Genomic DNA, 25,449 nt, shown 5'->3' on the forward strand with positions numbered 1-25,449 from the left:
CGGAGATGAGGAGCGTCGTATACATTTCTGTGAAAGAATGATGGCACTAATAGATGTCCGGCCCATCTTCCCTTATCAAATTGTTTTCACAGACGAGGCAACTTTTACCTTAACGGGAGAAGTTAATAATCAAAATTTTCGTTTCTGGTCAGATGAGAATCCGAATTGGGTGCGGGAAACTCACACACAACATCCACAAAAAATAAATGTATGGTGCGGAATAATAGATGGCTATTTAATAGGGCCGTTTTTTTTTGAAGAATATTTGAACGCTCAAAGGTATGAGAGATTACTTGTTGATCAAATAATTCCAGCCATACAGAATACTTTTCCAAATAATTTCCAAGAAATATGGTTTCAGCATGATGGAGCTCCTGCTCATTTTGGTGCAGGACCACGTCGTATTTTAAATGAGACTTTTCCGCTACGGTGGATAGGAAGAAGGAACGGAAATGAGGGAGGAGAGGATTGGCCACCTCGGTCACCAGATCTAACTCCTCTTGATTATTATCTATGGGGATATCTGAAGAGTAAGGTTTACAGAACAAAACCTAAAACCATTCACGAATTGATACAGCGAATAAGGGATGAAATGGCTTTGATACCTTTTGAAACGAATCGTAAAGTCATTTCTACATTCTACCAAAGATTAGCATATTGTCAGGAAGTAAATGGCAGCCACTTTCAGCATTTACTTTAACACATTGAAACACATTTGCAATCGTTTGGTGCAACCTAACCTGATCTCTGTATACACGCACCGCACGCACGCACACGCACACATTTCGAACAATTATTATGATAAATGAGCATCCACAAATTTATTTACTGTTTACTATGTCGATTGCTTTCCAGGTCTTTAAATGCTCGATTGTAATTTGGTTGGGTCTTTGCTTTTGCTGACTGGATCCACGACCGATCTTGCCTTAGTTAGCTGGATCACACACACAACAGATGCAAATCCGAGCGAGTAACCTCCATGTAGTACACCTTGGATAATGTTAATACCGGCGATACTCTATCATTCAACCCTCATAACTCGCAAAGTACTTAATAAAAATGAACATTATTATAGTGTTTTGGAAAGCTCTTGAATTAAGCTATAAGAATATGCAATCAAATGTAGGGGGTGTCATTTAAAAAAGTCAATGTGACCTTGACCTGACCTTGACGACGCCATCCAAGGTCAAACTGATAGAATCAGTATATAGATCTTCTTAAACCCTACAACTTTTGTTGGAAACACTTTTCTGTAAAACGTATATTTTCCGAGATATTTAGGGGTTTCCACACTTTTGGTAGACCCTGTATATATATATACAGGGTGTCCAAAATGTGTGGGAACACCTAAATATTTCGGAAAATAAGCATAATAGAGAAAAATGTTTCAAACAAAAGTTGTAGGGTTTACATAGATCTATTTACTAATTTTATCAGTCTGACCTTGAGTGGCGTCCCTAAGGTCAGGTCAAGGTCACGTCGATTTTTGCAAACGGAATACCCTATTTATGATACCAGAATTTAATAGCTGGTATCAAGAGCTTTTCAAAACACTATAATAAAGTAAGTTTTCATTAAGTATTTTTCGAGTTTCGGAGCTTGAAAGTTACAGTACTGCCGCGCTGGCGTCGGCATTAGCATTACCCAAGGTGTACCACGTGGAGGTTCTCCGGTCGAATTTAAACTTCGCGTGGGTGTGTGCGTGCGTGCGTGTGCGTGTGCGTATAGGGGGTGAGTGAGTAGTTAGAGCAAGTGTTCAAATTGCCGTCCATCAACAGTCTGACAATGCACCAATCTACTGTAAAAACTTGAAATAGCGTTCTCACAAAAATGAGGAGGTATTAGAGTTACCTCGTCATTTATACGACGGAGTTCGTCCAAATTTCTAGGTTTCGTAGTATAGACTCTACTTTTGAGATAACCCCAAAAGAAATAATCCAGAGGTGAAAGATCTGGAGATCGAGGTGGCCATTCTATTGATCCTCTCCTGCCTATCCATTTGTTCGGGAATACTTCATTTAAGTATTCTCGTACACCTCGACCATAATGGGCAGGTGCTCCGTCCTGCTGAAACCAGATTTCATTAAAATTGTCACCAACACGTTGTATTGCTGGTACAATATCGCGTTCAAGCATTGTTCTGTATTTTTCAGCAGTCAAATTACCGTCAATGAAGAAAGGACCAATCACCCTGTCAGCAAGAAGTCCAGTCCATACATTCAATTTTTCCGGATGTTGCGTGTGAGCTTCAATCATTCAATGAGGATTTTCATCTGACCAAAATCTGCAATTATGACGATTGATATTGCCATTCAGCTCAAATGTCGCTTCATCAGAAAAGACTATTTTGGTCGCAAATTCAGGATCCATGTCAATTCTTTGCATGACATCCTCACAAAATTCTACACGACGATCGAAATCGTCTTCAGATAATTCCTGAACTGGATGAATCTTGTAAGGATGAAATTCATTCTTTTTTAAGATTTCATGCACAGACATTCGGGAGATGTCGTGGTGTTGCGCAGATTTTCGAATAGATATATGCGGATTCTCAATATACGATTGTAAGACATCTAAAGACTTTTCTGCATTTGTTGCAGAAACCGATCTACCAGACTTTGATCGATTTTTGACATGAGTCCACCAGTTTCTTCGAATCGTGCGATTGTGCGGTGTACCGTCGATTTTGATATAGGGACTTTACCAACCCGAAAAGTGTCATTAAATATCTGCAACGTTTCATTATAAGATCTGCGACGACCACCCCACCTTCGCATCATCAGTAACATTATGCGTTCGTGATCCGTAAGTTCCGACATAACAAAATCGTATTGGATACGAGAAGTTAGAAGTTGTAAGTGCTTAAATTGCTGTCCGTCAACAAACTGGCAATGCTAATCTATTGTAAAAACTTGAAATGACGTTCTCACAAGAATGTAACTTACGTCTTACGTATTCTAATATAACCGATAATAGTAGCTTGCAACCACTGTAATTGTAGAATGGGCTTAAATAGCAACTCCCTATAAGTGATCGTCGTAGGCGATCTAGCAATTTCGGTCCAGTCCAATACGATCGTATCCAATATGATTTATTAGATCGCCTACGACGATCACTTATAGGGAGTTGCTATTTAAGCCCATTCTACAATTACAGTGGTTGCAAGCTACTATTATCGGTTATATTAGAATACGTAAGACGTAAGCTACATTCTTGTGAGAACGTCATTTCAAGTTTTTACAATAGATTAGCATTGCCAGTCTGTTGACGGACGGCAATTTAAGCACTTACAACTTCTAACTTCTCGTATCCAATACGATTTTGTTATGTCGGAACTTACGGATCACGAACGCATAACGTTACTGATGATGCGAGGGGTGATCGTCGCAGATCTTATAATGAAACGTTGCAGATATTTAATGACACTTTTCGGGTTGGTAAAGTCCCTATATCAAAATCGACGGTACACCGCACAATCGCACGATTCGAAGAAACTGGTGGACTCATGTCAAAAATCGATCAAAGTCTGGTAGATCGGTTTCTGCAACAAATGCAGAAAAGTCTTTAGATGTCTTACAATCGTATATTGAGAATCCGCATATATCTATTCGAAAATCTGCGCAACACCACGACATCTCCCGAATGTCTGTGCATAAAATCTTAAAAAAGAATGAACTTCATCCTTACAAGATTCATCCAGTTCAGGAATTATCTGAAGACGATTTCGATCGTCGTGTAGAATTTTGTGAGGATGTCATGCAAATAATTGACATGGATCCTGAATTTGCCAAAATAGTCTTTTCTGATGAAGCGACATTTGAGCTGAATGGCAATATCAATCGTCATAATTGCAGATTTTGGTCAGATGAAAATCCTCATTGAATGATTGAAGCTCACACGCAACATCCGGAAAAATTGAATGTATGGACTGGACTTCTTGCTGACAGGGTGATTGGTCCTTTCTTCATTGACGGTAATTTGACTGCTGAAAAATACAGAACAATGCTTGAACGCGATATTGTACCAGCAATACAACGTGTTGGTGACAATTTTAATGAAATCTGGTTTCAGCAGGACGGAGCACCTGCCCATTATGGTCGAGGTGTACGAGAATACTTAAATGAAGTATTCCCGAACAAATGGATAGGCAAGAGAGGATCAATAGAATGGCCACCTCGATCTCCAGATCTTTCACCTCTGGATTATTTCTTTTGGGGTCATCTCAAAAGTAGAGTCTATACTACGAAACCTAGAAATTTGGACGAACTCCGTCGCCGTATAAATGACGAGGTAACTCTAATACCTCCTCATTTTTGTGAGAACGCTATTTCAGAGAAGTTTTTACAGTAGATTGGTGCATTGTCAGACTGTTGATGGACGGCAATTTGAACACTTGCCCTAACTACTCACTCACCCCCTACACGCACACGCACACGCACACGCACGCACGCACACACGCACGCGAAGTTTAAATCCGACCGGAGAACCTCCACGTGGTACACCTTGGGTAATGCTAATGCCGACGCCGGCGCGGCAGTACTGTCACTTTCAAGCTCCGAAACTCGAAAAATACTTAATGAAAACTTACTTTATTATAGTGTTTTGAAAAGCTCTTGATACCAGCTATTAATTTCTGGTATCATAAATAGGGTGTTCCGTTTGCAAAAATCAACGTGAGCTTGACCTGACCTTAGGGACGCCACTCAAGGTCGGACTGATAAAATTAGTAAATAGATCTTTGTAAACCCTACAACTTTTGTTTGAAACATTTTTCTCTATTATGCTTATTTTCCGAAATATTTAGGTGTTCCCACACATTTCGGACACCCTATATACAGGGTGGGGCATTTATCTTGAGACATCGAAATATCTCGTAAAGTCTAAAAGATACGAAAAAATGTTTCAGACAAAAATTGTATGGTTTCAATGGGGACATAAGATGGTGTCATTAATTTGATGTTGAAGAGCCATCTGAAGGTCACATAAAGGTCATCTCCAACTTTTTAAATGGGACACCCTATATGTTTTTGCATATTCCTGTAGCTCATCTCGAGAGCTTTCCAAAACACTATAATTAAGTTAGTTTTCATTAAGTACTTTCCGAGTTATGAGGCTTGAAATTATTTCTTAATTTTACATAAACCATAAAATACCTAGTAAAATATTAATTTTTCGATTCTTACCTTAATGCTTTTATGTACAAAATAATGAGAGAAATCAATTGGTGTAAAGAAAACACATAGTTATTTTTAAGAAAAAATAATTAATTGTTAGTTGCAAATTACATATTTTTTCTTAAAAATAACTATGTGTTTTCTTTCCACCAATTGGTTCCTCTCATTATTTTGTACATAAAAGCATTAAGGTAAGATAATCGAAAAATAAATATTTTACTAGATATTTTATAGTTTGTGTAAAATTAAAAAATGATTTCAAGCCTCATAACTTGGAAACTACTTAATGAAAACTAACTTAATTATAGTGTTTTGGAAAGCTCTCGAGATGAGCTACAAGAATATGCAAAAGCATATAGGGTGTCCCATTTAAAAAGTTGGAGATGACCATTATGTAACCTTCAGGTGGCTCTTCAAGATCAAACTAATAACACCATCTTATGTCCCCTTTGAAACCATACAATTTTTGTCTGAAACATTTTTTCGTATCTTTTAGACTTTACGAGATATTTCGATGTCTCAAGATAAATGCCCCACCCTGTATATATATATATATACAGGGTGGGCCATTTTAAGTGATCCACTCCAATAACTTTTTTATATTTGAATGTACAACAAAATGTTTCAAATAAAAGTTGCTTGACTTCGAGGGGGACAGAAGATGGGTGGCAAAAATTTGACCTTGAATAGTCATTTGAGGGTCACATAAAGGTTACTTTCAATTTCTTAAATGGAACCCCCTATTTTTCATTGCATATTCTTGTAGCTCATCTCGAGAGCTTTCCAAAACACTATAATTAAGTACCTTTTCATTAAGTACTTTTTAAGTTATAAGGCTTGAAATAATTTCTTAATTTTACATAAACCATAAAATATCTAGTAAACCATTCATTTCTCGATTGTCTTACCTTCATATTTTTATATACAAAATAATGAAAGGAATCAATTGGTGTAAAGAAAACATACAGTTGTTTTTAAGAAAAAATATGGAATTGTTAATTGCAAATTACATATTTTTTCTTAGAAACAACTATGTGTTTTCTTTACACCAATTGATTCCTCTCATTATTTTGTACATAAAAGTATGAAGGTAAGATAATCGAAAAATGAATGGTTTACTAGATATTTTATGGTTTATGTAAAATTAAGAAATTATTTCAAGCCTTATAACTCAAAAAGTATTTAATGAAAAGGTACTTAATTATAGTATTTTGGAAAGCTCTCGAGATAAGCTACAAGAATATGCAATGAAAAATAGGGGGTTCCATTTAAGAAATTGAAAGTAACCTATATGTGACCTTCAAATGACTATCCAAGGTCAAATTTTTGCCACTCATCTTCTGTCCCCCTCGAAGTCAAGCAACTTTTATTTGAAACATTTTGTTGTACATTCAAATATAAAAAAGTTATTGGAGTGGATCACTTAAAATGGCCCACCCTGTATATATATATATATATATATATATATACATACATATAGAAATAAGAACAAAATATAAATAAAGAGAGTTATCCATTTATATAATTACTATGACAATAGTAACACTCTGAAAAATTTTGAATTAATATACGTAAAGAAATGATTGAATAAAAAAGTAATCATTTATATATATAATTAATTTTTTAATTTAAATTTATATATATATATATATATATATATATATATATAAGTTTAAATTTAACAATATAAAAAAAATTAATAATATACATATAAATTAATTGACTTTTTTTCAATCATTTCTTTACATCTATTTTATTGATTCAAAATTTTCACAGTAGTGTTATTACTACTGTCATAAATTATATAAATTGATGAACCTTTTTATATTTTATTCTTATTTCTTTTAAATAAATTACAAAATTTGTCAATATTGGATTAGGAAGATTGATTCGAGTTTCTATTTCGACATCGAAAATCAATCAAAATTGGAGTCAAAAATTCATCGAAATCAATAGAAATTTCGAAATTTTTAGATCTTCATTTTTGAAACAACGTCTTTTCGACAAATCATTTCTGACTGGGAATATACTATCGTCAAAACTGCAATTGAAGAATTAAAGAGAACAACTAAGCTTCTATGTTCTTAATCTACCGATTGATCAATAATCGTACTAATGTAAATGCGAATATGAAATGTATTGTGAGTTGTACTGCTAAAGTACGCAAGCGACTTCATCGTAATCATCTAATATAACTCATCCACCATGTAAATTCATCGTTATCCTTTCAATGGAGAGAGTATGTTACGATACAGAATAAAAAAGTCGTGCACATGTAAGAACAACGGTTCCGGCATTAGTAATTTCAATTCACAACCTCTGCAATCTTCCGCGCTGTACTTACGTTGTCGATTCATTGATGGGTCATTTTCAATGTTTTTCCAAGCAATTAACTAAGTGATTACTGATATTATTATTGATTGATTGATGTAGTTTAAGGCATGTTGTCCATTGTCCATAAGAAAGCGAGCGCAAGTTTTTTTTATTCGAGTCTCAGCCACGCATCTAGTCTAGCGCTGTTGTAGTCTATTGAGAGACAAGTACGTGAGATGAAGTGGCGTCTGTGAATATAAAATAAACTATATAGAATATAAAGAGCTTGCTTTATTCTCCAATCACTCACATTCTCTCAATTTAATTCTTCTTCAATAGGTTATGGACACAGTCACCCTGGTCTGAGCAATAGTTGTGAGACTGGGGAGTTGAGAGAAAGAGCAAACACGTGTTCATGGAATCGCGGTATGATAATCATTTTTTGTGCTCGAAACGCTTGCGTTCGTTCATTGTCTATTGCACTCTCGCGCGTGTTAAAAAAAAATGTCTGACGATATCTCGGCGTAATATCGCGAAGTTTAACGGATCGAATTTCCAAGATTAGAAGTTCCAAGTGAATACGTTACTTATGGCTCACGAGATATGTGACGTCGTAGACGGCGAGTGTACGATGTCGACAGGCGAGGACAACGAAGCTGCAAAAAAGCAGTAGGTTAAGGACAATGCGCGTGCTATGTTCTTGATCTCGTCGATAGAAAGCGAGCAATTGGAACCATTATTGGTCTGTTCAACAGCGAAGGAAATGTGGGAAAAATTATCCTGCGTACATGAGCAGAAATCCGCATCAAATAGATTGATGTTCACCCAAAAATTTCACGAATATAAAATGTCTCCGGAAGAGTCAATCGTGAAGTATATCGCAAAAATGCAGAACATGGCCGCACCATTTGACGAGTGTCAGATGTAACAGTCATGGCGAAAATGTTCGCGAGTTTATCGTCGAAATATGCGACTCTACAGACGGCTGGGGACAGTGTGGATCCGAAGCGGCAGACGCTTGAAAATTTGCAAAAGAGGCTCATTTGTGAAGAAGCTCGACTAAACTCTGAGATTGATAGGCCCCAGGGGCTTTCTGGGCGTATAAAAAGAACAGTGCTGGGAAAAGTGATGAAATGAAAGCGAAAGGAAACAAGAAATAAAAAAAGCCGAAAGATCGCAGACATCGAATGCTTCAAGTGCAGAGAGAAGGGTCATTTTTTGCGCGGGAGTGTAAAAATAAAAGGCGGGAAAACCGGAAGAGTGACGCCAGTGAATCTCGTGAGTCGCGCGGTTGTGCATTTCTGGTAGATAACGGAAACAAACCGTTAGACAGGGTCGATAAAATGGGAGGGATAGATCCCTCAGTCGGTACAGTGAACTGCATACTGAACGCTGATCTGGACAATATCTGGATTACCGACGGCGGGCATTGGCTCTGTGACGTCCCGACCAATAATTTTCTTCTTTTTATCATACAAGTAAATTCCTTCTTTTCCTTATTGAAATTTGTGCAATTCCATCTAATCACAAAAGAGCAAGATTGAAGGAAATATTATTTTTATTAGCATTAGCATTATATTATAATTACATTTATCCTTAATTATAGTTTAATTAATCTTACTTATATTTTAATTAATTACTTTTAATAACTATTTTAACCAAATTTATTAGAGTTATATTAAATTTATAAAGATATAAAAGAATTATAAATTCGTCCACGAATAATTCCACAAAGGAGCGATTTGAAAACGCTTTCAAGATTGGGCGAGCGTTTATCTATCATGGAATGTAAACCTTAATCATAGATAACGACCATTACTGGTGATCAATTTCTCATTATGACATCATTTGTAAATTTTTTGGTTAATTAATTATTCCACTTAAGTAAAATCGGGACTAGGTAATAAGAACAAAATTCAAAATTGTACATAGTCGACGTTGAAAAAAGGAATTAAATCTGTAATAAAATTGTAATATTATTAAGAAGGAATTCATTCATGTATTTCATACGACGACTTGCTCTCGTTAATCAACTAAACATAACATCCGCATATCAAGCTGGCCGATCGATATTCCAACGGACAAAGAAGATGACGAAATTTGCATTATCTAATCCCCCAACGAGTCATACTAAGGAGGACCAGCGTCTACCGGCCATTGTCACGGAGGGCCAGAAGTTTTTTCTCCGGCCTACAGTTAGGACGAATTCTGATTTTCGCTGATTGTTCACTGCATTATTCTCTGACTTGATTGTAACTACTTATACATTTATATTTTACACAATATACGTAGTGTTAATTGGAAAGTTCGATAAGATTTTATTGAGAACCACTCTCTACCATCGAATTTTGAAATCTGTCATTAGAAAATTCACACTGCTGGATCTTTGAATTTCGAACGCTACTTCCGACAGATTTAGAAGGAAGGAAGAATATCAATTATTTTCCCAGTAAGTAAGGGATAATTAAAATTTGGTGAGTTAAAATTATTTTAATCCTTTTCTCTATTATTTATTTCTCTATTATACTATAATTGAAATTAATGTCATCAATTTAATTTCTATTGAATTATTTAACATAGTTTTGTCATTATTATTTTACTTAGTATAATTATTCTGTACGGTTCATTATTACTATAGTTCATAATTATTTTTTTGGTTTATAGTTATTATGTCGATTTATAATCGTTGATTATTCAAGTATTTGAGATCATTATTACTTGAGTATCATCAATTATTAATAGTGTAATGAAAGAATTAATAATATCTGTATTAACTTGAGTATCATCAATTATTAAAAGTGTAATGAAAGAATTAATAATATCTGTATTAATCTTGATTATTTTAATTTTATTCATTCGTTTGGCATTACTTCATGATCAATTGTACTTTCTTATTTAATTTAATCATTTAGTTATATTATATTATTTTATTTTATCTTTTTATCCTGTTTATTCTCATTTAGAATTTAATTTAAATTTGATAATAGATCATAATCTCCCTCATCCCCAGTAAACCCGTGAATGCAGGGTGACTGAAAAATATGGGAGGCATTTGAATAAAATAATTAAGTTAACTGTGGCGTCCACACTGACGCTCGCCACACCGAGCGCGATCGCGGGAAGCGCTGACCAGCGTAGTGAAGTTGGCGCAATCTCAATTATAATTAATGCCGCTGAAAGGCGCGACAGATTAAGATTATTTTCTTGCAATTGAAAAACATTGGAAAGTGTATTTATGAAGATGCGGGTGACGATTTTTACACCTCTTGTAATCTCGCAGAAATTAGCTTCTAGCTATTCAGCGAAATTATCTTTTGTTCTTTTTGAATACCCTCACGGTTTATCTTATCTCCGAGACCTTCCAGATCCTCGAGATCTCCGAGACCTTCCTGATCCAGAGACCGACGAGACCTACCAGATCCTCGAGATCTCCGAGACCTTCCAGATCCTCGATATCTCCGAGACCTTCCAGATCCTCGAGATCTCCGAGACCTTCCAGATCCTCAAAACCTTCCAGATCCTCGAGATCTCCGAGACCTTCTTAACATTGCCAATGTCAACTGACCCTCGGAAAGTAATCCAATTTCTTTCTTGGAAACTAATTCCGATTGAACGGTTCGAGAGGAAATTTTCTCCTGCCCCGGCGACACCTCGCTCTTCAAATAAAAGATCTAGAGGAACCCAAACCGAACTTTTTAATAGCCGAGGAGAAAATCTCGGAAAAATAAAATATACTAAGAATTTGCCAAGAATAGCTTGGCGACCAAAGATTGTAGAAATTAATAAAGTGTAAATAAAATCCTAAATAAAATAAAGTCCACAAATTGGTGACCCCGATATGGACAGAGACAATCAACATATTGGCCGCTTTGCAATAAAAGCACCTCCTTTCTGGTCAGAAGAACCAGAACTCTGGTTCGCACAATTGGAAGGACAGTTTGCACTAGGAAGAATAACGCAAGACGCAACAAAATATTTATACGTTATAGCACACATTGAAACAAAGTACGCTAGGGAAGTAAGGGACATAATCACTCAACCTCCGGAAGCCGAAAAGTACGAAAGCAATTAAAAAAGCACTCATTCAACGTTTAACGATTACCCAAGAACAACGGACCCACCAATTATTAGAGCATGAAGAATTTGGTGATAGGAAACGTCGCAGTTCTTATGACACTTACGAACACTCGCAGGAGCAAATGTACCAGAACAACTCCTCCGTACTCTTTGGATAGGACGACTACCCTCACAAATGCTAATCATACTCACAACAAGAACAGAAGACAGACTTGAGGAAGTTGCTGAACAAGCCAATCGAATAGCTGAAGTAACTAGCCGATCAATAGCAGCTACGGCAAACAGTACTACAGAAAAACAAACTTTGGAGGATCAAATCAAAAAATTAACTGAGCAAATTGCAAAGTTAAACAACAGGCAATTTAATCGCTCAAGAAGTCCAGAAATTGGTCACCAAGAAGACGGTCACAGAGTAAATCACAGAGTCGAGCAAACCAAGAAAACGAGGAAATGTGTTACTACCATCGACGCTTCGGAAACAAAGCAAATAAATGCCAACAACCCTGCAAGTTTAATAAGGAAAACGAGGAGGGGAGTCAATGGCGGCAAATGACTCAAACCCACATACTTGCCGCCTCATAATCACAGACATTAAAACCAAAGTCTCATACCTTATAGACATAGGGTCAGATGTCAGCGTCTATCCTCGCAAACTAGTTCAAGATCCGCTATGGTCAAGCATATATCAACTTTACGCAGCTAACGGAACGATCATACGCATCTATGGACAAATAACGCTAGAACCAAATTTCGGCCTAAGAAGAACATTCTTATGGCGATTCATTATAGCTGATGTTACGCAACCACTCATCGGCGCTGATTTTTTATCTTTTTACCATCTGCTTCCAGACTTGCAAAAAGAACGACTTATCGACGGGAAAACAGGACTTTTCACACAAAAACTTAAACCTGTCGTCGAGAAAAGGAATATCAGTTTCATCAAAATATTATCAAAACAGACAAAATACCACAATCTTCTCGCGGAGTTTCCTGATATAACCAAATTAAGCGGAGTCAGAAAAGAAACACGACACTCAACAGTTCACTATATCAAAACCACGGCAGAAGGATATCGCCCATGCCGCCTAGCACCCGACAAATTAAAAGCAGCCAAAGCTGAATTCGATCTCTTGCTAAATGAAGGGATAATTCAACCATCAAAAAGCCCCTGGGCCTCTCCTCTTCATATGGCACCCAAAAAAGAAAATTCTTGGCGACCATGTGGAGATTATAGGAAATTAAACGCAAGATACCAGACAGACAGATACCCAATACCTCACATAGAGGATTTCACTCAGACGTTAGAGGGCAAAAGAATATTTTCGATCTTAGACTTAGTTAGAGCTTATAATCAAATACCTGTACATGAAGAAGATATCCCCAAAACAACAATTGCAACTCCTTTCGGCCTCTTTGAATATAAATATATGCCGTTTGGATTACGCAACGCAGCACAAACATTTCAACGTTTCATTAACGAGGTCTTACATGGATTAGACTTTTGTTATACATACATAGACGACATACTTGTGGCATCAAAATCAGAAGAAGAACATAAAACACATCTTGGAGAAATATTCCGGCGTTTGGACAAATATGGTCTAATAATAAATCAAACCAAATGCAGCTTTAGGGAAAATCAAGTAAAGTTCTTGGGATATTTGGTTACAGCAGAACGAACCAAACCTCTTCCTGAAAAAGTGCAAGCTATTGAAAATTTCCCAAAAACAGTTAAAGAAATACGTCAATTCTTGGGAATGTTAAATTTTTACAGAAGATTCATTCCTGGGACAGCAAAGGATCAAGCTAAGTTACATGAAACAGTATCTGGCACATTGAAGAAAAAGAAAACACCTATTGTATGGACACAAGATTTAGAACAAGCTTTCGAAAAAACAAAAAAGAGCTTATCCCGAGCTACACTTCTAGCTCATCCGGATCCTCAAGCCGAGCTAGCTTTAACAACCGATACCTCCGACAACGCTATAGGAGTAGTAATCCAACAAAAAATCGGAAAAGATTGGCAACCACTGGCGTTCATGAGTAAAAAATTTAGTCCAGCACAACGAAAGTACAGCCCTTATGATAGGGAGCTGTTAGTAATTTATTTAGCAGTTAAACACTAAACCGGCATCTCCTGGAAGGACGAAATTTTACAATTTACACTGATCACAAACCCCTCATCTATGCTTTCAACAAAGATTCGCTCCGTAGTTCTCCACGCCAAGCACGCCATCTGGAATTTATAGGGCAATTTTCCACAGACATTCAGCACATATCCGGAAAACGTAACAACAGATACCCTGTCAAGAGTGGAAAGTATTTATAACGCGATAAATTTCGAAGAGCTAGCAAAGTCACAAAAAGAAGATGAGGAGCTTCTAGAAGTTCTGCAAGGAAATGGAACTCTAAAGTTAAAAGAAATACCGATTCTAGGAACAGAAACCATGTTATATTGTGACGAAGAATCAAAATTCGCACGACCATTCGTAACTAGACCATTTCGTAGAAAGGTTTTTCAATCGTTGCATAGTCTATCACACCCTGGGATCAAAGCAACTGTAAAGCTAATAATGCAATGCTTCGTTTGACCAGGAATTCAATGCGACTGCCGCAAATGGACACAAACCTGTCTTCAATGCCAAAAAGCGAAAATTACGAGACACAACAAAGCACCAATCGGAAATTTCCAAATTCCTTCTAGACGTTTCGAACACATCCACGTTGATATCATTGGACCTATGCCAATCTCGAAAGGACATCGGTACTGCCTCACAATAGTAGACAGATTCACAAGATGGCCAGAAGCGATACCACTACCAGACATTTCGGCAAACACTATAGTAACAGTCATTTTTACTAACTGGATGGCAAGGTTCGGCATACCGTTACGCATAACTACAGATCAAGGCCGACAGTTTGAAGCAGAATTATTCAAACACTTAATGCAACTAACGGACTCCACGCATCTTAGGACCACAGCATACCATCCATCGGCAAACGGTTTAGTGGAACGCTTCCATAGACAACTAAAAACAGCTATTAAATGCCATCAAACAGAAAATTGGGCGGAAATTTTGCCAGTAGTATTAATGGGTATTAGAGCAGCATGGAAAGAGGATCTACAAGCAACAGCAGCAGAAATGGTTTTCGGAGAACCAATCAAATTGCCAGGATTCTTACAAAATAACACTCCAGGATTCTTACAAAAAAACACTCCAGAAGTTCTTGAAGAGAACCAAGGAGAGATTCTAGAAGAACTAAGGAAGAGTATGCAAAAATTAAAACCGCAAGAAATAAAAAGGCATGGAGAAACAACGACTTTTATTTTTCAAGATATGAAAACAACAACACACGTTTTTGTTCGAAACGAAATAATTGGAGGAGGACTTCGATCTCTGTACGAAGGGCCTTATAAAATAATAAAAAGAAATTAAAAAGTTATCACTATCAATAAAAACGGCAAAAATATAAATGTATCTATAGATAGAGTTAAACCAGCATACATCCTTGAAGAAGATGATATCTCAAAAAATCAACAGAATGAAAAAACGGATAAACCACAACCAAAAAAACTTCAGACGCGTAGTGGTCGGACTTCCAAACCACCGGTCCGTTTTCAGATCCCTAACTAATATACAGCCGAGGGGGTCCTGTGGCGTCCCTGACGCTCGCCACACCGAGCGCGATCGCGGGAAGCGCTGACCAGCGTAGTGAAGTTGGCGCAATCTCAATTATAATTAATGCCGCTGAAAGGCGCGACAGATTAAGATTATTTTCTCGCAATTGAAAAACATTGGAAAGTGTATTTATGAAGATGCGGGTGACGACTTTTACACCTCTTGTAACGTCGCAGAAATTAGCTTCTATCTATTCAACGAAATTATCTTTTGTCTTTTTTGAATACCCTCACGGTTTACCTTATCTCCGAGACCTACCAGATCCTCGAGATCTCCGAGACCTTCCAGATCTTCGAGATCTCCGAGACCTTCCTGATCTAGAGACCGACGAGACCTACCAGATCCTCGAGATCTCCGAGACCTTCCAGATCCTCGAGATCCCCGAGACCTTCCAGATCTCGAGATCTCCGAGACCTTCCAGATCCTGAAGACCTTCCAGATCCTCGAGATCTCCGAGACCTTCTTAGTATTGCCAATGTCAACCAACGGAAAGTAATCCAATTTCTTCCTTGGAAACTAATTCCGATTGAACTGTTCGAGAGGAAATTTTCTCCTGCCCCGGCGACACCTTGCTCCTCCCCACCAAGGACTCCTCGCTCGTCAAATAAAAGATCTAGAGGAACCCAAACCGAACTCTTTAATAGCCGAGGAGAAAAACTCGGAAAAATAAAATATACTAAGAATTTGTCAAGAATAGCTTGGCGACCAAAGATTGTAGTAATCAATAAAGTGTAAATAAAATCCTATAAAATAAAGTCCACATTAACCATCTCGGTATTGTAGTTTTCTATTATTTTGTAACCGGGACGTAACAGCTCACATAACGCATAGACGCGAGTGGTTTATCGATTATCGAGATCTGAGTAACGGTGGTATCTCTGGGTGACGTTGAATAGGAACAATTTTAACAGAAAGGAATGTGACGTTGCATAGGAACGATTTTAACAGAAAGGTTCGTCGATGGAACGTGGCAAAAGGAAGACGTGTATCAAGGAAGTACTTCATGTACCGGACATGAAGAAAAATCTTTTCTCAGTCGGCAAGTGTACCACGAGAGGGTACAAAGTGTTGTTCAAGAACAAATTTGTGAGAATTATTATGGACGAAAATAGAATGCGCTCGTAAAACAAGAGAACGAGATCTATCGAATGCTATTTTGAGTCAAAGGAAAAATGAATGTCAATGAAGCGAATGTGTCTATTGTAAATTTACGTGTATGGCACGAACGGCTAGGACATGTGAATGATCGCACGTTACACGAATTAGTGGATAGAGGACGGTGTAAAATTGTCAAATAAAGACAAATTCTTCTGTGATGTGTATCAGGTCGGAAAGTCACACAGACAAGTTTTTCGTAAGTGTCGTGATCGAGAGTCAACGGTACCGGGTGAAGTGATACACATTGTGATACACAATGTGTGCGGACCAATGTCAGTTGAGTCTTCCGGTGGAGCACGATATACTATATAGTATGCTCATGTTCAAGGACGACGCAACGAATTTCCGTTTCATTTATTTCCTACGACACAAAAGTAATATATATGACAAATTCAAAGTGTTTGATAAATTAATTAAGAACAAATTCGGAAAGACGATGAAAATGCTACGATCAGACAACGGACTGGAGTTTTGCAACAAAAACATGGACTGATATCTCAAGGCTCGAGAAATACAGAGAGAGAACACCGCCCCGTACATTCCGGAGCAAAATAGCAGGGTTGAGCGCGATAATCGAACGATCATCGAATGCACAAGAACAATGATTTACGTCAAGGATCTTCCCTTAACTCTGTGAGCAGAGGCAGCAAATACTGCTGTATATCTGATGACTCGTTCGGGATCAGCAAATAACAGAGATAATATGACACCGTATGAGCTGTGGGTTGGCAAGAAGTCAAATCTACAGCACCTGAGAATATTTGGGAATATTGGGAAGCATATATGCACATACCAAAACAATTGTCGACGAAGTTAGACGTACAAGCAAGAAGGGTGCTGTTAGTTGGATACGAAGGTCAGTTATCGAACTATCAAGCTTATGATCCAGAGACAAGAAAGGTGATTCTGTATCACATGACGTTGTGTTTAACGAAAAAAATCGGAAAAATCAAAGTGTCAGTCAGTGAAGAGAATACTGGAATAATTCTGCCAAAGGACGAACAAGAAGTCTGTCTACTGGACAGCGAAAACGAGGAAGAGTACAAAGCTATTCTGCCAGCTATGGAGAACACAGAGGCAAAACAAGAAGAGCGTGAAATCAATCCAGTCGAGATCAAACTTGAGAAGTCGAGAGAGCTTGAAACATCCGGCGCATTATGAGTCGAACGTGGCTACACTCAGCACACCCTTAATGTTCAAAGAAGCCATGAAGAGCGAGGAAGCATCTCAGTGGATTGAGGTAATCAACAGTGAGTTAGAAGCGCATGAGAGAACGAGATCTGATTATAGTCGAAAGAAAGCCAGGTATGAAAATAATAGACTCGAAGTAGGTTTTCAAACTCATGAGGGACAACAACGGGAATGTATATAGATTCAAAGCACAACTGTGTGCTTGAAGATTTATGCAGCAGCAGGAAGTGGATTTTACGGAAATGTTTGTTCCAGTAAGGTACGAGTCACTTAGGATGTTATTTACAGTAATTGCAGCAAAGGATCTTGAGCTTACTCAGTTCGACATGCAAACGGCGTTCCTACATGGAGAGCTGGAGGAAGAAATCTATATGGCTGTTCCAAAGGGTCTAAAAGTCGAAAAGTTAAATGACAGGGTCGTGTGTCGATTACGAAAAGCACTGGGTTTGAACAAGCTCCTCATTATTGGAACAAAAAGTTTTGTGTTTTTCTAAAAGAGTTTAATTTCAAAGAAATAGAGGCAGACAAGTGCATTTTCATAGGAAATGTTAAGGGTGTACTTAGCATTCCTTAATTCTTATTTCCTTTTAATTGCCTTTTCTGATTTATTTACCAAAAATTGTTTTCTATCTTTACTTCTCGTTTCAACCCTTCTTTATATATATTTAACTCTTCGTTTTTATTTTTTCTTTACTCCCTTTTCTTTACTTCATTTTCTTTTAATTTCCAATCTTTGCATTATTATTATTTTTTTTTCTTGCTGTTTATATTATTTTCCTTTGTATTATCACTACTTTTGGGAGAAACCGTTGAAATAGATGAATAATTTTCGAACTTAAACTTGGCGAATCTCTTATCTTAATTTTATTATTAGTATTTTAATTTATACCTGTGTTTCAGCGAATTTAGAAAATTTTAATTCTAACTATAATACTATAATATAATATATGCGCAAACGACGAATTCTATACTTCCTTTAATGTGTAAATGTTATTCATATTTTTATTACACATTTACTTTTTATTTTGTTTTATTTCTATTATATTAATTATATGTATGTTGTATTAACTAGTCAGAATTTAATTCTTAACGTAAATTCTTCCCTGTATATTCTGACTGATAACCTCCGAACGATTGTAACACCCGCGAGAATATATACATACACATACAGATACCCACCCACTCACGCATAGCTACAACTGCTAAGATGTATTTTTCCTTCTTTATTTTTTTTATAATATATGTATTTTTAATTTAATGTATAATTTAATTATTTAACCCGTTCTCTTCCCTAAATTCTGAGATCGCACTAAGTCTCATCCCGCGTAACAAGAATTAAATTTCTTTACTGAAAAGGGACCACCGAATGAATGGGTTTAAAAACGGAACGTTAAAGAGACCTTCAGTCGCTGACCTGTGTCAGGCCCTTCTCATTCGTTCGACCCGATCCATACACATGCCCGAATAAAGTGTGTCACAGGGTAAGTAAGTTACGTTCTTCCATACGGTCCATCCATTCCAGGGTCTGAACGTAACATATGTTTAGATTAAAAAACCTTTTATTTGGTGATAAAGAAATTTCAAAATTTAAAAATGTTTATATAGTGGCGAGAAAGTTTGAAAAATTAAAAAAAATAAAAAATTTTTTTCATTGTTGTAAAATAGTTTTAAATACAATTTAACTTTTAATTTGAAACTGTAGGAGAGAAAATTTATTTCTCTCCTATGGTTTCAAAAATATTCGTTTCGAAAAGAAAAAAACCAATTTTTTTAAAAAGGTATTTTAAAAAGGTATTTTATCCTCTGCACGTGCATATGTGTACGCATAAAAAATACATAAATCCTATTTTTGTCTAGAAAATAACATATTAGAAGTTTATCAAAATAGGACGAAAACACTTCCATGCATCTTCTTGTAAGTTTTCATTATTTATTTTGTTCTAATCTTTCCCATTTTACTTATTATTTTGACTTTATTCCATGATTAATCTCGTTTTTTAATTCTGTGAACATTAAACATTTGTTGATTTTCTTTATAAACACATTGCATTGCATATTCATTAAAAAAATTAATGCTGGCATGCTTTTTTTCCTTTATTCCGCTTTTCATATTAGTGACCTATATTATTCTATTTATTATTTTAAATCAGCAATCTTCGAACCGAATACGAATCAAGCTAGATATGAATTTTATCATTATGTGCTTGGGCATGGATCTTAATTATATACATTCTCTTCTAAATGACAAAAAAATTATTAATATTAAAAAAATTATAAGAATGATCAGATTTTAAATATTAAAAAATAAAATAAAATTGATGTATCGATTTTTTTATTTCTTTTTTTTACACTAATCGATTATTTAGTATCGATATTTTCCGATTTTTATCAATTCTTTTCATATCAATTTTTGTTCAAAATCGTGCATTCTTATTGAATACTGTTAGAAATACATTTTTTCAAGATATGTACGAATATGTATCGTTTACCTCTAATAAAAATACATGATACGTAAATATTAAGTTGTTTTTGAATCAGTAAAACACTTTGGTGAAGTTAAAGCATACACGTATACACATATAATATGCATTCACGCATGTACACATGCGCATACATTCATACGAATCGAACACATAAATTGTTTATAATAATAATTAAATACGTACAACTAGAAGTTGCTATTGCTTCAGAAGCAACATCATCTGCTGGTGTCCAATGTGTTAAACGTTCTTTGCAGAGCTCAAATAATGGTTGTTTCTCAGGCAAAATTAATTCTTCTTGCATTGATTTACATAAAGATTTAAATTCTTTTTCTGTAGCACAGAAGAAGCACTGAAATATAAGATAAATTAATTATTAATGATAATATACATATAATGATGATATATGTATAATTTTCAAAATATCACGTAACGTAATGTGTATTTGTACTTAAAACGTAATAAAAATATAAATATCTAATAAATCCTCTTTCTCTTTCTAAATTTTCAACAAATTTTATTTATTAAACATAAGACCTGCGCGCGTGCTATTCATTTAAATTTTTGAAAAATTATAAAATTTAAAATATAAACAATCTAACTATAAAGTTTTTTGACTATAAAAAATTAATATATATAGGGTGTTCTATTTTAACTTTGCCATCAAAATATTATCTCGTAAAGTCTAAAATATGAAAAATCGTAAAGTATAAGATACGAAAAAAATATTTTACAGTTTATGTAAAATTAAAAAATGATTTCAAGCCTCATAACTCGGAAAGTATTTAATGAAAACTAACTTAATTATAGTGTTTTGGAAAGCTCTCGAGATAAGCTATAAGAAAATGTGAAAGTATACGAGGTGTGTTCAAAAAAAAGGTGACTTTTTATTTTTCTCGAAAAATATTTATTTATTCATCAATATCTATTTTGTCTCCTTCAAAGTAATCCCCCTCAGATATTATACACTTGTGCCAGCGCTTTTTCCAATCCTCGAAGCACTTTTGATATGCGCTTTTTGGTATGGTCTCGAGCTCTTCCAGCGATGCGGTCTTTATCTCCTGTATTAAATTTTGTGTGAAAAATAAAATTAAATGCTCTGACGTACTTGAAATGTTGACTGCGGTATTTGGCGAGTCTACTCTGAGCAAAAAAAATGTTTACAAGTGGTTAAAATGTGTACAAGCTCTTCACAGAAAGTCGAGAAGATGTTAATGACGATGCCCGCCCTGGACGCCCCAGCACGTCAACAACCGATGACAACGTCGAAGCAGTGAAGAAAATTGTTATGGAGAATCGTCGAATCACTATTAGAGAAGTTGCTGAGGATGTCGGCATATCGGTTAGCTCATGCCATGCAATTTTTTCGGTTTGGGCATGCAACGTGTGGCGGCGAAGTTTGTTCCGAAATTGCTGAATTTCGACCAAAAACACGTCGTTGCTTGTTTGTGATTTTTTGGCCAAAGTCAACACCGTAATCATGCCTCAGCCACCGTATTCACCGGACTTGGCCCCCTGCGACTTTTTCTTGTTCCCAAAACTGAAAAGATCCATGAAAGGACGGAGATTTGCCACGATTGAGGAGATAAAGACCGCATCGCTGGAAGAGCTCGAGATCAAAAAGCGCATATCAAAAGTGCTTCGAGGATTGGAAAAAGCGCTGGCACAAGTGTATAATATCTGAGGGGGATTACTTTGAAGGGAACAAAATAGATATTGATGAATAAATAAATATTTTTCGAGAAAAATAAAAAGTCACCTTGTTTTTGAACACATCTCGTATAGGATATCCCATTTAAAAAGTTGGAGATGACCTTCATGTAACCTTTAAGTGACTCTTCAAGGTCAAATATATGGCATCATCTTATGTCCCCCTTGAAACCATATAACTTTTGTCTGAAACATTTTTTTCGTATCTTTTAGACTTTACAAGATATTTCGATGGCAAAGTTAAAATGGAATACCCTGTATATATGAAATGCCCAAACAACGCCACCTATCTTTCGTCATTTAAAATCTGTTATATTATAATATTTAACTACGCCTTTATTAAATTTATCAGTATTGATTATTATTGTATTATATATCAGTATTGATTATTATGTATTATATATTATTTTATCAGTATTTATCAGTATTTTATCAGTATTCAGTGCAGTTTGTATTCGAATCTGTTTTGTGATATATTTGTTTCGTTATAGAAGCATTTATTGAGCAACAGTATGCGATCAAGTTTTGTGGAAAATTGAGTAAAATTATTATGGAAACATGCTTCCTGTAATGTGAAAAGCATAATTAACAAAGAATTTGTTCTATAAAGGATAACAATTAATTGAATTTTACATATAAGAAAGTTACTTGAAAAATTGGGCAATGTGTAACCTGAGATAAAAAGGAATAGTGATTGGTTTCTGCTCCATTATAACGCTCCGGCGCATACCCAGGGATAAATGTTGGTCGAATCTACATCAATTCGACATCGATTTGACAAACATTACTCACTGGGTAATGCTGCAATCATTTTTAGCATCTAAAATCGTGACTGTGCTTTCATTCCTTTTCCTATTTTTCCAATTTGGCCTCGACTGATTATTTTCTTTCCCCCAAACTTAAATTAAAGTTAAAAGGAAGCTGATTTGATGATGTGAAGTAGATTCAAAGCAATGTTACGAAACAATTAAACAGCGTCCAAATTTCGAATTTTCAAAACATCCAAAACATGCTAGAGGAACGCACCAAGTTCTGTGTGAAATTAAAAGGAATATACATTGAAAAATAAATGATAATATTGAAGGTATAACAATTTCTTTATTTTTGGTAGAGATAGTCTTAAAACTTTATAGCTAGATCGTGTATTCCATACTTACACAAGCATTTATTTTTTCTACATGCGTGCATGCGTTTATATAATAATAATAATAATAATAATAATAATAATATAATAATAAATATAATAAATTAAAATAATAAATAAATTTTGACATTAACTTATATTTCATGAGTCACTTTTCTCTTGATATTTTAGAGAATGAATTTCTAAATATACACGCTTTGAATTATTGTGGCATTCTCTTTCAATTCCTACCATTTTTAAAATATCACACTTTTCATACTTATTTATTTATTCGTTACATCCTATTTATGTATTTATATTTTCTTTGTTTACATTTGCTTATCGTTACTATTGCCAGTACACTTCAGAATTATTATTTAGTTTCATTAAGAATTACAAAATAAGTGTAACTTTAATTCCTGATTCCTAATGTCTTTGAAATAATAACCATAATTTTCCTATCATTTATTTTTGTTACATTCTATTTCTGTATTTATGTTTTTGTTTATAATTACTGATTCTAATTATTTTTGCGAACAAATATAAATTTGTGAAGAAAGATAAAGATTGATTAATTCCCGGTAAACAAAACGCCCGATATTTTCCAACAGATTGGCATCCGTTATATCTACAATAGACTCACAATTTGCAAGCAAAACCTGCTCACAAAATCTGACAGCAGAATGTCAGCAAAAACCGAGCAGATCTGTTAACATGATTTGACGTCAAATTGTAGAAACTAAACAGATTCTGCACGCGTGTAATCTGATTGGTAACAAATCCGGAGAAGAATCTGCAGCTTCTGATCACTCATATAAATATGTAATATAAATGCAATAAAACTGATTATTACAGATGCTAAATAATAGTATTATCAGCGAGTTATCGGTTAATTACAAATTTCTTCTAATATAACTTATAATATATAATATATATTATATTATAGTTATATTTCATATATTATATTATAGTTATATTTCATAGTGTGAAAAACTCAATTTAATTAAAACTTCAATTTTATTAAATTAATAATAAAATAAATGGTGAAAGTAATTAAATTTAACTTATAAAACTTGAGATATAATTTATTTAAAATTAAATTCTTCCTTTATGCTTCAAAGGCAGTAAATGAATAATTTTTCATTTATCTTATTGATTCCAATCAGTTTAATATTCTAAATCTCATCTGCCTATATCAGATATCAGAAAGTGATAAAAATAGTTACTATATTTTTGATCTTTTATTAATAATCGCGAGTTTATATACACTCACCCGCAAAGAAAACGGGCCACTAAATTTTAACATAATTTTTTCACATTTTCAAATAGCGATAAATCAGCAAAAAATGATCATATCGAGATGAAACGAAGCTTAAATCTCGAACATTTCTCTTAAAAACCAAGGAAAACAAATTTGAATTACAAAAAAATGTTTTATAAAATGGCGGACGTTGAAAATAGCCTTCGAAAAATGGGAAACAAAATTTTTTTTTAAACTGTTGCGTTGCTCAGGAGAATCTACACATTAATACACAAATGTATGAGTTTTGAAGCTCATTTATTTCCTAATAAATCCATATTTTAAACAATTTTCTACGACCTTTTTTAATAAAGTTATATCGTTTTAAAGAAAATATTGCAAAATGGACAAAGGAACAGTCATTCTGAATTGTGAGACAGAAGAGGAGATGGAAAAATTAAAGACTACCATACAAGCCAAGTTGAGTGAGAATTTCAAGGACGGAGTCTTCGCAAATAAAACCAAAGATAAAAATTGTCAATATTAGTGAAGAGGAAATAAAATTGAATGATGATAATTTAATAGATACAATTAAAAAGTAAAATAAAATGACGATAAATGAAGGATTTCAAATAAGAATTGTGAAGAGAATAATTAAAGAGAAGAAAAATGGGAAACAAAATTTTTTTTGATAGTAAATATGATAGTAAATCCCAAAAAAGAAGAAAGGAAGAAAGTTCTATAATAATTGAAACAGATAAAAAAACACATGAATTAATATTAAGTAAAAAAAAACTAAGTGTAAGATGAAATAAGTGCCCCGTGTTTAATCATATTAGTGTTAAAAGATGTTTTAAATGCTGGAGTTATTTTTATATTGCGAAAAATTGTACTCGAAATGAAACATGCCACAAATGTGTCGGGAAACATAAAGCATTTGAATGCAGGGAAACCAAGAAGAGATGCGTAAACTGTATGTTTAAAATTCAAGCATACAACTTGGAGATAAATGATAAGCACGAGGCTTGATTCGGAATGTCCAACATTCAGGAAGACAATACAGGAAGAGAAGAGGAGAGCCGGTTGAGAAGATACGAAATAGCAATCACAGAAGAAAGAAGAATTAATATTATATACAAATGCGCAAAGTCTGTTAGCGCATAAAGATGAGATATAGCATCAGATTATGAAGAAATTGATTCTGCAATTGTAGCATTATCTGAAACAAGATTGACTGCTGAAATTGAAGTGAGGTGAAGAATGTTCCAGGTTATAGTATAATTAGATGCAATGCAGAAAATAG

General features: G+C 34.9%; 1 protein-coding gene across 10 annotated transcripts in view; it reads right to left on the bottom strand.

Moving 5' to 3' along the window:
• The window catches only part of LOC105248882 (cysteine protease ATG4B), a 274,541-nt gene that overhangs the window by 73,386 nt on the left and 175,706 nt on the right, over positions 1–25,449 (bottom strand). For 6 of the 10 annotated variants that reach the window (XR_003123633.1, XM_025414544.1, XM_025414552.1 and 3 more), the window contains one exon: positions 20,260–20,425. The exons of 3 other annotated variants lie outside the window; for them this stretch is intronic. Coding sequence is in view for 5 of the 7 variants with exons in the window: in XM_025414544.1 (XP_025270329.1) it covers positions 20,260–20,425 (166 nt within the window). In the remaining 2 variants the exon portion in view is untranslated. Of the gene's footprint in view, positions 1–7,518; positions 7,736–20,259; positions 20,426–25,449 lie in introns of all 10 variants that reach the window. One more of the 10 variants, XR_003123634.1, reaches the window with a different exon arrangement.

The sequence above is a fragment of the Camponotus floridanus genome, unplaced genomic scaffold, assembly GCF_003227725.1.
Source record: "Camponotus floridanus strain SB8 unplaced genomic scaffold, Cflo_v7.5 scaffold83, whole genome shotgun sequence".
Taxonomy (NCBI): domain Eukaryota; kingdom Metazoa; phylum Arthropoda; class Insecta; order Hymenoptera; family Formicidae; genus Camponotus; species Camponotus floridanus.